The sequence below is a fragment of the Amphiprion ocellaris genome, chromosome 16, assembly GCF_022539595.1.
Source record: "Amphiprion ocellaris isolate individual 3 ecotype Okinawa chromosome 16, ASM2253959v1, whole genome shotgun sequence".
NCBI classification, from domain to species: Eukaryota; Metazoa; Chordata; class Actinopteri; family Pomacentridae; genus Amphiprion; species Amphiprion ocellaris.
The window spans coordinates 4,802,976-4,820,027 of NC_072781.1; the positions used below are offsets into that span (position 1 = coordinate 4,802,976).

Sequence of the window (17,052 nt, forward strand, 5' to 3'; positions counted from 1 at the left end):
AATGTTTTTAGATTGTCATGTGATATTTTTTTATTGTAGGAAACCCCACATGACCTATACTACCAAAATACTACCATTTTCATGATTTAATTTAGTAGCTAACAAATTCTGCTGTATGTTCTATAAAGTTGAACATGCAGCAGCTTAATTTAATTCTTATTTGATTCAGGCTGAATATCATTTAGCTTGAATGAAAATTTAAACTACAGGGAGAGGCTGAGAGGTTTTTAATTTCTCTGCTCAGATCACACCCTGATCTGATATGAGAGGCAACTTCAGATTGACTCTTCACACCGTTTTCACAGTTATCAAACTGATTTTGTGCATATAAGAGATATGATTGAGAAAATACATTTATCATAACGATCATTTCATCTCTGCTCAACCCTTTCGTCGTTGGGTTCCTCAGACTAGTGTCAAGTGATGTAGAAATATAACTAGTCCAACCTGGTAAACTTACCATACTAACTTTTACAGACTGCTTCTTCAGACATGATACCAACGAGGTGAATGTGTGAATAGAATAAAATAGAATAGCTTTATTGTCATCCTACATGGAGGCATGATGAAAATGTAAATAGCTGCCACTGGATAGTGCATTGATAACAAGCAATGAGTAATAAAACATTAAATTAAAAAAATCAAATGTACATATAAAACAAAACTATATTAAAAATGACAACATGCAAAAGAGGCAAGATATATACAATGTGGGAAGTAAATGAAATGAAATAAAAATCAATAAAATAGAATAAAATATGGTCAGGAGCAGCATTTGAACCATTAAAAGTGACACTGTGTGTTCAGGTTTTCAGGTGTCTTCAGTTCAGGAGTCACCAAAAAGCAAAAAAAAGTGCATTAAATTGAAGTAAATTCAGTCAGTTAAACTTGTCTCATATAAAGAAACAATGTGCTGTTTTATTAATAATCAGTTATTTAGGTTTTAAAGCTTAGAGGAAGAAAGTCCACTTCCCCCTGAATGCATAATACATTTTTTTTTCTTTTTTGTTGGACAAATATGTAAGGAAGCATCTACCCTAGGATGCCCTGACATCTACTTTGCAAAACACACACACAGACACACACACGCACACACCACCCAGGCTAGTTAGCGACAGCAACACCAGCCACATAGCCACACTGGAGCAGCATTTCCTCTAGACCAGCTCCTCTGGCCCCGCTTCAACAGATGGCCCGGCGGATCCCTGGACAGGCCTGTAAGGTGGAGCGAGAGGGAGATGGTGGGGGAGAGTGTGGGAGGATGAGGGAGTTGAAGGGGGGACGGGGGGGAGATTGGCACCCTCTTAGGAGGCCTGAGGAGGGTGTAGGGTGGGTGGGTGAGGGAGGGAGGAGACATATGTCCACAGTCCTGGCCCCTGCTGATGGAGCGTCTCTGCTGGCTGCTCGGTGGCTGGCTCGCCATCTCTGTTGCACACACAAACACACAACATGTCTTAACCTGTTTCTATTAGAAGGAACTTGTGTCAACTTACATTTATCCATGTGTGACTAGATCGCAAAAACCTAATCTTAAACAGAAAATGCTGTGGTTCCCCTTTTGCTGGGGAGCAGCTTTTGGATCCCCAGATGGGAGGTGATTCCTCATGAAGCGATTGTGTGGATAAACTGTCATCCCCACAGTGTAACACACAGACACACACACATAGACACACACAGATACATAAAGTTACTCCAGTAAGTCTGGCAGATCGCTGCAGTACAACCCGTCTCCCTCTCCATCTGCACCTAAAAGACCCACGCGCCCCGACAATGAGGTGACCACGTCAGTGCCTGAGCCGAAGCAGAGGGAGGAAGGGGGGAAAGAGAGAGAGAGCTAGAGAGAAATGCAAGGAGAAGGGGGGGAGAGAGGGGAGGAGAGGGAGGGGACGAGGGAGGGACACATTAACAAGCTATAATCTCAACTGCCTTATCCATAATGCATTGTGTGGGCCAATTTACATGGTGCTGGTCCCTCTGGGAGAAAGGAGATCATCCATCACATTACTTTATTAGCTCCCTCACACACACACACACACACACACACACACACACACACACACACACACACACACACACACACACACACACATCATTATTTGTCCCTCTCTCTCCCTCTGTTTTGCGGGCCTGTTTGGTCATGGTTGTTGTTTCAAACTGCTGCTGCCTCTATAAAACAACTCCAAGCCAAGTCGTGTTGTGCAGACTGTGACAAGCAGGGACGGACTTTTTATTTTTTTATGTTTTTTTGCAAAAAAAAAGAGAGAAGAAAATGCAGCAGCAGTTTATTTTAAAAATGTGACAGTCGTTGGGTTCAGTGTGAGTCAGAGGATTTAGGTAACTGCCAGAAATGTGAGGCTGAGCTTTGTGTTTTTAAAGCTAAACTGACTTTGTGTTGAAATAAATAAATCTCACAAAACTGCTAATCCAGCACCGGTTTTCCTCAAATGAATAAGAAACAAGTTATGCTTCTGCAGATCATTGTAGTGATAATGAAGTTTTTTCTTTAAGTTGCACACAACTGAATTTGATCATTTCAAAGCAGTAATATTGAAGCCTCTAAAATGTTTTGCATATATTCTGTCTAATCTTAACCACTGATGGAAAGCTAATTTTAATATAACATGCAAGATTTGTATTAAGCTGCAAATATCAGACATTGTGCATGATAAAAAATATTGATTTTTTCTCCTCTCTCATTCAGACATGTGTTTTTAATGCAGAATCAGTTTAAATCTAAATGGGTTGCACCTTTCAGTGACTTCAGTTTGTGGATAATCTAGATAGAAATTACTCAGAACATACAGAAAACAGTAAAGCCATTTAAAATCTGGCTTTTTATTTATGGCCATTAAAGAAAAAAAAACATGATTATATTTTTGCACACATATTTAAAACTATTTTCTGTGTGAAAACACAAATATACTCATGCGTTTGGTTTTTATTCAGCATGCTGTGAAGGCATTAAAGCACAAATACAGATAAATGGAAGTGAGTATTTTTAGTTGTGTTTAATTTAATTCACCAACTGCATTTAGGATTTTAATGCTTGAGGGCTGAAATCATTCTAAACTTATGGCCAGAGGATCAACGTGTGCATGTGTGTGTTTCAGTGCATGCAGGAAAATTAAGTGTTGGCAGTTTGGACGCGCGCACACGCATGCACGCACGCAGCACAGATCCATCAGATCCTAGCAGCCATCCTGTGAATAAAAAAGAGCTGTAATTGCAATCATATATGTGGAGCTTCAGCTCTGCCCGCCATACCGTACCATTAGTATCACAAATAAGTAATAATTTGCTAATGACAACATTATGTTGAGTCAGTTTAGGGGCAATTAAAGTGAGTGATATTTACATATGCCTAATGAATCACCGAGCGTGGCAGTTCGGGCGGGCTCTAATGAATATTCATCCAGGCATTTCTCCCCTGCGCGCTGCAGTTTATAAACTGAATTATGGCTGATTTGCCCTTTTAAAAAATGAACATGGGCGCATCTCCCACAAGGAGGCGGCGAACAATAACGTCTGATTATAAAAATGTTTTACTGCTAAACTGCCGGTGAGGAGACGGCGGCAGCGTGGTTAAAGACGCACTTGGAGGGGAGCGGAGGAGGGAGAGCCCACCTAAAATCAATCCAATTTAGTCTGGGCCCGTCCACCTTTTTAAACTGGCATCAATATTTACACACAGAGCAGGACTTTACACCCTGGACGTGTAATTGATTTGTTTTTACTGGGGGAGTTCAGATCAGCCCAAAGTGGAGGTCACGGTTCGACCTTTACGCACGGCGCTGGCTCCACGGAAAGCCTCCTCACCAGTGGGTTGGTGACCTCTCAGGTGTGGGATCAACAGGCTGGATCAGTTTGCATTCAGGAGGAGATCTGCGCGTTTATCATGCAAATAAGCGGCTCTCTAGCAGGTGTCAGTGTGTGTGTTCATGGTGTTTAAACGGGCCTGCAGTCATTATCACATTACAAATGCAGCCACAGACACGCGATGTGGATCCTGACATATGCAGCTGTGCCTCCTAATGACCAGTGATGTAAAACTAATAAACATCCAACGACAAAAATACTAAAACATGAAAATAAAATTGACAAATTAACCTTTTCAAATGTATGTTTCACACTAACTTGATCTAGAAATCCATGGAAAGCCTTTATTATAAGAAACTTTTTATATATCTGCAATGTTAGATTTATGCATATGCACATATGCCCAAATATATATTTTTACTATATATTTATTTTTTTTAAATACAAATTATATGTTCTTGACTCTTCTGCTGATTTAAGCACCAGAACAAAAATCAATCCTCTTAAATTTATAACCCATGAATGATAAAGAAATCATTAATTGCTGTTTTTCTTATAGAAAAAGATGCAAACTGTGACGTTTTTAAATTATACTTTTGAACAAATAAATATCAAATGGTGCTTTATTAGCTCTTAATGGCCTCATTATAACAAATTCCTCATAAGTTTTTGTCAGCAGTTGATATGTGTCACGGCACATCTGCTAAATTTAAGGTTTACTGCAGTTTTAAATAACTTTGGGAAGATTAAAACTTGTTTTCTTCCTGCTGCTGGTCTCCTCAGTGTCCCAGTTTGTTCCTCTCAAATGGATCTGCTGCCATCTTGTGGCTGAGTTGTAAAAGTGAACATGCACAGAAAACAGAATTAAAGTCTCTGCTTGATTTGAAGCAGACTCGAGGTCAGAGATCAGGGAATTCCTAGAGAGCAGAACATTGAGGGACTCTTGCTTCACCACAAAGTCCAAATTAGCTTCAGCCTCCAGTGATTTCTCTTGTTTCTGGGCAAAAGGAGAAATGTGAGAAGCTTCTGTCATTCTCTAGAAAACCTGAACAGCTTTCACAGTTTATTCTTATTTGAGTCAAACTGCCTGATGTCACTCTACATGTTTTAATCTCGTGTTTGGAACCAAATATAGTTAAAATTCTTGAGTCGGCATCTAAACAAATGTCGTAAAAACATCTCTCATCACTTCTTACTACTCTAGTTTAAAGTTAAAGTGGTCAAATGCATAAGACTAACAATGTTTTCTTAAGAACTTCAAGGCTTCAATGTGATAGAGCAGGGGTGTCAACCTCATCTTAGTTCAGTGCCACATTCAGCCCAATTTGATCTCAAGTGGGCTGGACCAGTAAAACCACAGCATAATAACCTAGAAATAACCACAGCTCCAAATTTTTCCTTTGTTTTAGTGCAAAAATGTTCACATTTAAGGAATTATCTTTTTACAAAACATCATGAACAACCTGAAATTTGTTAAGAAAAATAAGTTCAACAATTTTAGCAACATTATGTCTCAGTTTATCGTTTACACATTAAACTATCAGATCGCAGTGTTTCCCCAAAGGCACACAACTATGTCACAGATATAAGGAACTGGATGATATAGTATTTTAATTTATGATCAAAATGACAAAAAAACAACAAAAACAAGACAAAATATTACAAAAATCAGACGCAAAATGACAAAAACAAGACACAAAATGACAAAAGATGAGACAAACGACACAAAACAAAAAAATAGACAAAAAATTTGACAAAAAAGGACAAACGACAAAAACGAGCCAAAAAAATTACACAGACGACACAAAGAAGACCAAAAATGACAAAAGCAAGAAACTAAACGACAAAAAAGTAGAATAACAAGCGAGACAAAACAGAACACAAAACGACAAAAACGATGCAAAACATCGAATAAAGCAAAACACAAAATGACAAAAATAAGACAGAAAAACACAAACAAGACAGAAAGGAAACAAAATGACAAAAACAAGAAACAAAACAACAAAAATGAGACAAAGTCAGACAAAAACAAAAGACAAAATATTACAAAAATATAGACAAAAAATGACAAAAGAACAATGGGCGATCTGGTATTTTAATTTATGATGAAAGCAACTTGTCATGATCTAGAAATTATTTTAAATTTATAGTTTTGCAAATTTACAATCTGCAGTTAATGTCTTCTCTGTAATTTTTACCCTCTGGAGGGCCGGTTTTGGCCCGCGGGCCGCCTGTTTGACACCCCTGCTATAGACTATATATTATCTTAGAAAACAGTTGCTCATTTTCTCATCAAGTAACGTGTTTACTCCGCCAAGGAACGCAACGGAGTTACATGACGATCGGCGTACGTTTGTCTGTGAATCCGTCTGTTTGTCCGTCTGTCTGTTAGCAACATTACTCAAAAACGGACGGATTTGGATGGAATTTTCCGGGAAGGTCAGAAATGACACAAGGACCACCTGATTAGATTTTAACAGTGACGCGGCTTATAGTCTGGATCTACGGATTTGGTAAAGATTTCTGTATCATTGCGAGATAGCATCACTGTAACCATGACAACAAGTGAACACTACATCAGCTGCCTGCTGACGATCACATGATTGGATCCTACTACAAATCCACTGCTGAGGACCATGAATTTTTTAAAGATTTCTTCCATCCGAAATGATACAACGACGGAGCAGCCTTGTCTATATGTGTGATGCTGCACCTTTTACAGTGTCTGACAAGTATTGCATCATGAACACCTGAAAAACAGCTGGTACATTAAATAAGGCTGGAAGCTATTGTGTTTGATATGTAGGAAAAATAAGGGAATGAAGAATGATCAGCTGGTTAACAGAGGATGGAAGTGGATTGTGCTTGTAGCACCACTTTCTCTTTTATTTTTATTCCCCAGCTCAGTATAGACATCATCTCGAAACTTTGCTCTTCCCTCAGAGCGTCTCTCATTAGTTGACAGATTTGGTTCTGACATGCTGATTAACAGCTGTGCAAAGTTTTCAACCACTTGTGAAAAATATCATCAAAGCTATTAAACAAGAAAAAGTTATTTCAGAAAAAATAGCAAAGAACACATTCAAATTTCTTCTCAGTTTCTGCCCAAGAATGTTAGACGATTTTCCCTTAAGTCTACTTTGAGAAGATGACTGAACTTTAGCATTTTGAAAAGATTAAAAAGAACCTAAGATGTCCTGGAAACAGTCTTTTCAGTCTTTGTGTTCTATCTTTTAGCAAATGGCTTTAAATACAAAATGCCCTCAGACTTTCTCTCGTGCCAAATGTCAGCTTGAAGACACTAATTTGTGACTTCAAAGGCGACAGAGTCTGTAAACTAATGACCACTTTATCTCCCACTTTAAGAGGATAAATAGACTGTAGATGAGACGTGAGGCTTTTTCCTGAACACTGGATCATCTTCCTCCTCTTGTAGGCCTTAAAAGCTAACGTGGTGTCAGTAGACGAAGCTGACGTATATAACAGATGTCTCCGGTAGTTTGGGCAGGTGGAGATCAGGAAAGGGCAGCAGACCATCGCTGTCTATGTGAGTCTGAATTGTGTAGGCTTTGACGACGGCTCCCCACTCCAGCACCGAGCCGTGGATGACTCCTAGTCTGGCCTGTTCGTGATACGCCGCTCCGAGCTCCCTGCCCAGGAAGATGTCTTGGATCTGGCTCGTTGACAAAGCCAAGGAATCTCTCTTAACGTCTTCAATGAGGTCCAGATTAGTGTCTCTATCCCTGTTGTATCTGTTCATGTCTAAATAGGCGCCGTTATCTCTGTCTGGGTCAGCGTTTGAGTCCGTGTTCCTGGCTTTGTTTGCATCCGGGCAGTTATGAAAAGGCCTCTGCGGCAGGTTCACCACCGTCACTCTCTCCAGGTGCTGCACAGCAAAATGTCCCTCCATGGAAAGAGATGGTGTCCCTCTGGATCCTCCAGGACCGCAGTGGATCAGAGTGAGATGCCTCACCTCTGAGTTGTTGAGCAGACGAGCCGTGTTCGACGGTGACGTGAACCAAACGGTCAAACGTCTCATCCGGAAAACGGGAGACGAGTGCGACTGGGGGCGGATGTCTTTACATCTGCACTCTGCCAGTGAGGAGGTGCTGCAGGGTTCTGGGTTCTGGCTGCAGGAGTAGTAGAAGAAGCTGTTGTGGGTCACGTAAGCCAGGCGAAGGTCAGATCGCTGCAGAGCCACCGAGACGCACAGCAGCACACAGAGGAGAGGAGCTGGAGGGCTGAAGGCCGGCATCACTGCAGGGTCAGAGTCTTAGGCTGCATACTGACCAGAGCTAATGTGTGGATGTTCTATGTTTGTAGACATGAACCTAGAGAAAAGACAGGAGAAAAACAGTGAAGATCAAACATAAAATACACTCAGACCCAAAAAAAACCACCCTGTTACATGTAAAAGTTGAAAATCTCACATGTCCCCAGAGCGTGTATTTCACTTTGTCAGCTCAAAATGCTGCAAAAATAGTTAATTTCACGATAACTCCTTTTTTTTGCCCCATTCTAAAGAAGCTATTTCGGTGATGATTACGATTGACTACAGCTGGTAACTCCTTTGAGCCAATTTAAATAGAGCTCATTTGATGCACTCATTGGACCACCACAAACACTACAGTGGATCAGTCTGAGGAGCTCTGCACAGATCAGAAAAGCAAATTAGTGACTTGAACAAATCAGGCAGAAACTGGCGGCAGAACAGCTCCAGAACACAATAACACAATACTAACCAATACAAAAAGTAAATGTAATAATGCTAAGGAGGATTACCACCACATTCTTCAGTAAAACCTAAAATCATCAATCAGAAGTTTGGGTCTTGGACACAGTTGGGTGTTCCAGCAAAACAGTGACCCCAGACACACAACAAACATGGTAAAGAAGTGGCTAAATCAGGCTAGAATTAAGGTTTTAGACTAGTTGTCTCTAAATCCCGATTTAACCCTCCTGTTGTCTTCATTTACAGGCACCAAAAAGTATCGTTTCCTTGTCTGAAAAAAAATCGAAAAATTCAGTTAAAAAAAATCCCCCAATTTCCCCAAATTTCCAAACCCTCAGGAAGAAAATTCCAATAATTCCTTAAAAGTTTCCCTTAAAAGTTTTATTTTAAAAAAAAAAGGAAAAAAAAATCCCCCAAATTTGGCAAGAAAATTCTTGTAAATATTTTCAAAAAATGAATAAAAATCATCCAAAAAAAATTCTAAAAATATCTAAAGTGATTTCATTGATATATCAGTAAAACTTCTAATATTTTCTTTAACAACATTCACATAAAAATCAACCAATATCCAGCGAAATTCACTGGATTTTGGTTGATTTTTTTGTGAATGTTCTTAAGAGACATTTTTAATATTTCTTTTTTTACACCAAAAATGCTTAAAGATTTCCCCAAAATTTTGAATATCTGGACATCAGAAGTTTCACTGTGAAATGTCCCCCCCCCCCCCCACCACCACACACACACACACACACACACACACACACACACACACACACACACACACACACACACACACACACACACATTTTCAAACTTTAAACCAGGTCAATTTGACCCACAGGACGACACAAGGGTTAAACCAAATCAAGAACTTTGCTGTAGAAACAAATCTGTTCAGAAAGCAAACTAATTTAGTTGAACTGCAGCACTTCTGTCAAGATGAGCCTTCAAAGATACATTCATTTTTCCAATAGTCCTATACTTAATCAGTGAAAATCAAAATTCACAATTGTTTTCTGCAACAAAGCAGCATGTGTTCTCAAAGATTTCATCATAAAAATGAAGAGTTGTAGGAATCATTGGAAATATGACATGAGATAAATGACCTTTTAAACTTCAAAGTTCACTTTGTTTGTCCCCCGTGGGAGAAATTTGTCTTAGACAAGGCAAGACATCGATTTTAAAGTATAGTAGAGTGTGTATCCAGTTAGGCATGGTAATATGTGACTCTACGTTATATTTTAGATGTTTTAGTTGTGTAATAACTAATAATATAATAGCTAATAATAGAATGTAGTACTTTCTGTGCTGACAAACATAGCCTAAAGGATTTAATCCAGTCCTCTTACTGAGAATAAGGAAAGTGTGAAAGATTCTACAAACATAAGGAAATGTTTTATCTTGTACACTTCATGTGTGGCTCCACTGACTTGTCCTTAAATGAGAAGAGTGTGGACATGTTTTGGAAACAACTCTTTGCTTTGTTTTTGCCGTCACAGCCCCTTTTCTGTCCCGTTTGAGCACTGACAGACGTCGACTGGTATTTGCTTCCTTTCTGTGGCTTTTTCTTGGCAGCTTCTTCAGGCTGACATTTGTGCATGGCAAGATTATAAACAGGCTTGTTTCATATCAGCCAAAACCTTCAGCTCTGTGAGGGACGCTGACACGGAGCCTGCAGTCGACAGACAGGCAGATTTAGTCATCATTAGTTCAGACTGCCTGTTGTGATGTGAAGTTCTCTGATGCACATCCATCAGGCCTCAACTTACGGCTTGTTTTCTACAATCCGATTTTAAACGCAGCATTTGTGAAAACCTTCTAAAAATTTTGTTTCCTTGTCTGAAAAAAAATCCAAAAATTCAACAAAAAAAATCCCCAAATTTCTGAAAATTTACAAAACCTTCAGGAAGAAAATTCCAATAATTTCTTAAAAGTTTCCCTGAAAAGTTTTATATTTTAAAAATCCCCCAAATTTGGCAAGAAAATATTTTCAAAAAAATGAGTACAAATCTTCCCAAAAAAATCCTAAAAATATCTAAACTGATTACATATATATCAGTAAAACTTCTAATATTTTCTTTAAGAACATTCACAAAAAAATCAACCAAAATCCAGCGAATTTCACTGGATTTTGGTTGATTTTTTTTTGTGAATGTTCTTAAGAAACATTTTTAACATTTCTTTTTTTTACACCAAAAATGTTCAAAGATTTCCCAAAAATGTTGAAAATCTGGACATCAGAAGTTACACATTTTCAAACTTTAGACCAGGTCAAAATTCATGGATCTTGAAGCAAAGGATCAAATTATTGACGTCATGTAGTTTTATTTTCTGTATCTCGACTTTAACCCTCGTGTCGTCCTGCAGGTCAGATTGACCCGTTTTAAAGTCTGAAAATGTGGGGGCGGAAAAAAATTCACAGAATTTTTTTTTGTGAATGTTCTTAAAGAAAATATAAGTTTTACTTATATGGAATCACTTTATATTTTTTTAGGATTTTTTTGGACGATTTTTACAAATTTTTTGAAAATATTTACAAAAATTTTCTTGCCAAATTTGGGGGATTTTTTCTAAAATAAAACTTTTAAGGGAAACTTTTAAGGAATTATTGGAATTTTCTTCCTGAAGGTTTTGCAAATTTTCAGAAATTTGGGGAAGTTTCTTTGCTAAATTTTTGGATTTTTTTTTCAGACAAAGAAACAATATTTTTTGGTGCCTGTAAATGAAGACAGCAGGAGGGTTAAACGATTTAAAACAACAACCTCTGACTGACCTGAGGGAGTGCCTCTGATTTAGTTTCACATCAACACAAACAACATTACAACTTTCCTAAAATTGGATTATATCCTCGACAGTCTAATTCCAGCGTATGTCTGAGTGAAATGAGTGTTTATATGAAAACAGAACACTCGGGTTGCGTAAATAAAGTCTTTCAGCTCAGGTCAGCTTTCATATGAGAGATTTTTGTAGCTGGATAATAGAGTAAAACGCTCTGAGGTCACTCCTCATCCATTAAGTACTTTCTTGTACCGAGGAGAGACGATGTGGACTCTGACAGCTGGTTTGGATCAGGACTTTGTCTGGGTGTGTTCCTCCTGACCTACAGCTACATTGTTTGGCACTGGGAGCCCACATTGAATTTCTCACACACACACACACACACACACACACACACACACACACACACACACACACACACACACACACACACACACACACACACACACACACACACACACACAGCAAATTATAAGTGTGCAGATTGCTTTGAGATTCCAGAGAAAACACTGTTTTGAAATCTTGGCTTTTACAAAGGTCTGGGTAGATGTTCTGGTTTGGCAATAATATCAGAAGAGGAACACGACTTTCTGCCTCATTCTGAAGCCCGGACAGAGCTGACCGCTGCATTCTTCCTTTGGCCCTGAGTTAAATTCAACAAAAGCAAATTATCATCTACAGTATATTTAACTTTGCCCTTTTCCTCCTTTTTATTTTGCCTTAAAGCTGAAGTCTGACAGTTCTTATTTAACCCTCCTGTTGTCTTCATTTACAGGCACCAAAAAATATTGTTTCCGGGTCTGAAAAAAATCCAAAAATTCAGCAAAAAAGTCCCCCAAATTTCTGAAAATTTGCAAAACCTTCAGGAAGAAAATTCCAATAATTCCTTAAAAATTTCCCTTAAAAGTTTTATTTGCAAAAAATCCCCCAAATTTGGCAAGAGAATTCTTGTAAATATTTTCCAAAAAATGAGTAAAAATCTTCCAAAAAATCCTACAAAAATATCTAAAGTGATTACATATATATCAGTAAAACTTCTAATATTTTCTTTAAGAACATTCACATAAAAATCAACCAAAATCCAGCAAAATTCACTGGATTTTGGTTGATTTTTTTTGTGAATGTTCTTAAGAAACATTTTTTTTAACATTTCTTTTTTTCCACCACAAAATGTTCAAAGATTTCCCAAAAATGTTGAAAATGTTGACACCAGAAGTTTCACTGTAAATTTTTATTTTTCCCACATTTTCAAACTTTACAATGAGTCAATTTGGACCCGCAGGACGACGAGGGTTAAAGCTATATGATGTTTATCCTGAGTGAAATATTAAAACTGAGCAAAATTTTAAAAACTCTGATCTACATCGAAATGTAGTTTTTTGACACTTAATGAACTTTTAGAGTCACGCGTGCAAATGAAACAGGACATTTGTACAACGACGTACATCTAAGCTTAAAAAAACACAGGAAATGATGAGTTTTCACACTCTGAGAGTTACCATAAGGTAGTAGAAAGAATGTAAAATGGAGAAAAAAGAAAAGGGAAGAACAACAAACAGCCTCAGCATTAGTCAGCAAAAAGAAATGAGCTGATTCTTATTAAGGAACGATGCCATAAATCCTTCTCTGATCGCCGGTTTAACCAATAAAAACTCAACTCTGCATTAAAGTTGGACTTGGTAACATACTAGTGCAAATATGGATGAACCGACTGCTTGCAAGACCAACTTGTTATGTTTTCAGGGCCAGAGTTAATCATGGAAACTTAGTGAGTACATTGGGTTCTATGAGTTCACAGTCACACAGTTACACAGTAGTTTTAAATCATAAAGAATATTTAATCATAACATCATTATAATTTTATAACACTAAGCTAAACAGCTGGGTCAATGTATAATTGAGGGACTTTTGAAGTCCATGGGATATATCTTGCATCCATTTTTATTAAAAGTAAAAAACCTAATGTTTTTAAGGTTCATTATGATCATGTCTTTACAAATTCCATAATTATTTATTATGGAAGCAATCACTTATTAATAAAAATGACTGGATATCACTAAAATGTATCAAATTTTACATGGAAAATAACAAATTGTATGTGTCCCAGAAATCTGGTCATTTTGTTTCTTTTTTTGATCATTTTCAGTCTGTTTTGTGGGCATTTTAGGTCTTTTACTGGTCATTTTGTGCATTTTTGTGGCCGTTTTCAGTCTGTGATAATGTTTATACTTCCACTTCACTACTTTTCAGAGGAAAATATTTCACAACAGGTGAAGTTTTTGCACAATGGATAATATACTAAGTTTTCAAAATGCAATACACAAGATTAAACCAGTGGTTCCAACATTTTTATCTTCTGATGTCTTACAAAAAGCAGTGTGTATCCGGGGTCACATTACAGATGTTTATGAGCTGTTAAGAGCTCAACCAAAGGGATTTTTCCTTCTAGACTTGGTTTAATTTCATTAAAAGTTCAAATAATCAATAATAATATGTAACTTCATATCAAAGATTAGAGAAAAAGTCTTACTGGATAGAAGAGTTGTGGATCAGATCTTTGTTTTTTCTTCTTTCCTCTACTTCCAATTATCCCTTATATTCATCTGCTGTCCCTGTTCATACAACTGTACACTGTAAAAAAAAAAGAAAATAAAAACAACATAAAATATAGTGAAAATCTAGCTATAAGGGTGCCATAAAACTATGTTAAAACATTCAAAAATATTACTAACTGTGAAAATGAAGACCAATATCTGTAATCTGGGGATATTTTTTTATTTAAATAGACTAAAAATGTTCGATTTTATGCTCACACATTGTAAGAGAATAATTTATCTAAAAAAATACAGTTTTTGACATGAACATTATGTACAGTTTTAGCCTTTTTGGGGGGGTCAACTTCAATTCAATTTTTGTTGAATTATTTATTATTGTAAATTAAAAATTATTATCTGATTTTACTTTACTATTCCTTCAAACACATCCTTTTACTTGTAAACTGGCATCTAATGTCCATTTAACCCTCCTGTTGTCCTCATTTACAGGCACCAAAAATATTGTTTCCTTGTCAGAAAAAAATAAAAAAAATTCAGCAAAAAAAACCCCAAAATTTATGAAAATTTGCAAAACCTTCAGGAAGAAAATTCCAATAATTCCTTAAAAGTTTCCCCCAAAATTTGGCAAGAAAATTCTTGTAAATATTTTCAAAAAATTAATAAAAATCTTCCAAAAAAATCCTAAAAATATCTAAAGTGATTCCATATATATCAGTAAAACTTCTAATATTTTCTTTAAGAACATTCACATAAAAATCAACCAAAAAACAGCGAAATTCGCTGCATTTTGGTTGATTTTTTTTGTGAATGTTCTTAAGAAACATTTTTTTTAACATTTCTTTTTTTCCACCAAAAAATGTTCAAAGATTTCCCAAAAATGTCAAAAATGTGGACATCAGAAGTTTCACTGTGAAAATATATATTTTTTTCCACATTTTCAAACTTTAAACCAGGTCAGTTTTGCGCCGCAGGACGACACGAGGGTTAAATGTGTTTTTCTTGTTGTGGTTGCAAAAAAAAGGGGAAAACATGAAGTAAAAATAGCAACGAAGGAAAGAATCATCACCACAACAACAACAGGCCAAATGATGACAAGTTAATAAACCAGCAAAAAGCAAATATGCCGAAAAGGACGAGTTCACAGCAATGGAAAAGATGGTGTTAGAGGCAAATTTAGCATTTTCCAGCCTCGTCTTTCTGTGTCCAAGCTGGAAAAACTTTTACCTACTAAAATAAAAGGTGAGTAAGCGTCTGAGCAAATATGTGGTTTGGAAAATGAATCACTGACTTGGACTCGAGGTGACTCAAACGTCAACTTTACAGTCAGTTTGTGCATTCAGGATGAGGTTTGACCTCTTTTAACTGTTTCATTGGAAACTGTGAAATCGCTTCAACCAGAACCAGTCAGAAGTTCACAGCGAGATGTCAAGAAACGGCAAAATAAAGGTCCAGCATCACAGGCGGCTTACAGTTTTCCATGTGAGCAGAATTGCGAGAATATTACATAACACACAGAAGCAGGAATGCACAAGCTATGTAATGTAACATGAGATTATACAGCAGGCTTGGCTCCTCTTACGTTCACAGAGTTAACATCAGGATGCCATCAGAGACTTCAAAGTGTAAAAAAGTGATCGGAACACATTCAGAAAGTTTGTTCGGTAGGTTTTGTGGGGTGTAACTTACCTCAAATTGCTGCTGAGGAGCTGATATGTGAATGCGTCAGTATGAGGCTGGGATGGGGAGGAAAAGTCACACATCCAGCTGACGTCAGGATGTGGGAAGTATCCATGAAGAATCCCACAGAGGAAGCTGGAACTCACATCAAGTGGGGCTCGGCTTTAAGTGTGTGCGGCCCTGAAACAAACAGATGTTTCACGTTTTATCACCTCACGCTCGTCTCACAGAGAAGCAGACTTGTTCTGTTTGGATAGTGGAACACCTTTATTTATTGTTATTCTAAGGAAAGCTGATACAGGTGTGCGCATGCTCAGAGCACAGCCAGATGTTTTGGCATTTAAAACAGAATCTGCTTTTAAAACATCTTCTACACTCTGTATGAAAGTCATATTTCCCGGAATGAAAGCACAAATGTCTTTTTAAATCGTTCATCTGTCAGTAAATCGACACGTTGAAGTCTTTGCTGGCAGAGTGAGGAGTTGTTTTTTGGGAAATTCTGCTGGAAGAGCTGGTGATTTCCCGGTAACGCGATGGGGACGTGAGCCAAGTTCGCTGCGTTCAAGTACAGTCGGAAATTTTTCTATTCGGCCCTGAGCTCCAGTGAACGAGGAAGGAATTGGAAACTAAGAACTGACTTTCATGAGTGCAGTGGGATTTTTATCGTACTACAGTTGTTGATTTTATTAGTGGAGCCACACTGACTTTTAATTTTTACTCTCTCTCCTTTTCAAGCAGATAGATGCATATATATTTTGTTTCAAGCTTAAGGGAAAAATAAAGTTTGACTACATGCAAAATATTTCACAAGCTGGTAAATATATGATGTGGTGCTTTGCTGTTGCATTGCTTTGTTAATATTATAAACCTTTGCTTTAATTTAGGTGCATTTTGCTAATAATATCCTACTTTTATTTATGCAACACTTAGATTTTTACGTGCAATAAACACACAGTTCCACCCAGTAACTGATGCGTTCAATGTGTAAAATGCAGTGTTTCATATTTTCATTTATCAGGTGCAATGTAATATTTCGTTTCATTTATTTTCATTATCATGTGTGATTTTACCAGTATAATTGCCAGCATTACTTTCCACTGTAGCCTTAATTTAACTCAGTTATTTCAGTAATTTCAGTCATGTATTGCATTTATATCGTAAAGCTTTTTAAACTTGCATTTCCCTGCATTTCTTGTCATTTGTTTCTTATCTGAACTATATATATATATATATATATATATATATATATATATATATATATATATATATATATATATATATTCCCAGATATTATACACACACACACACACACACACACACATATATATATATATATATATATATATATATACACACACACACATATATACACACACACATACATACATATAAATGATAGAAAATAACAAATAAATTTAACTGATATACTTTTGCAATAGTGGGTTTTACAGAGTTAATAGAGTTATCACTAATTTTCTACATTACTATTTAAAA

At 37.0% G+C, this 17,052-nt stretch overlaps 1 protein-coding gene across 2 annotated transcripts; it reads right to left on the bottom strand.

The window, feature by feature from the left end:
• Positions 1–6,654: 6,654 nt before the first annotated feature.
• si:ch73-52p7.1 (uncharacterized protein LOC100321084 homolog) lies at positions 6,655–15,719 on the bottom strand. Of its 2 annotated transcripts, XM_023293190.3 has the most exons (3): positions 15,568–15,699; positions 13,857–13,957; positions 6,655–8,147 (listed from the first exon to the last, which is right to left on the bottom strand). In XM_023293190.3, exon 3 carries the CDS (start codon positions 8,069–8,071, stop codon positions 7,274–7,276), a length of 798 nt encoding a protein of 265 aa, XP_023148958.1. In that variant the 5' UTR covers positions 8,072–8,147; positions 13,857–13,957; positions 15,568–15,699; the 3' UTR covers positions 6,655–7,273. The 2 variants fall into 2 exon arrangements, with proteins under 2 accessions (XP_023148958.1, XP_023148959.1); XM_023293191.3 differs by lacking the exon at positions 13,857–13,957 and having other exon boundaries at positions 15,568–15,719.
• Positions 15,720–17,052: the final 1,333 nt, after the last annotated feature.

Bases quoted from the DNA above. Each gene is read 5' to 3' on its own strand.
- si:ch73-52p7.1 (XM_023293191.3), bottom strand. From the start codon at position 8,071: ATGCCGGCCTTCAGCCCTCCAGCTCCTCTCCTCTGTGTGCTGCTGTGC.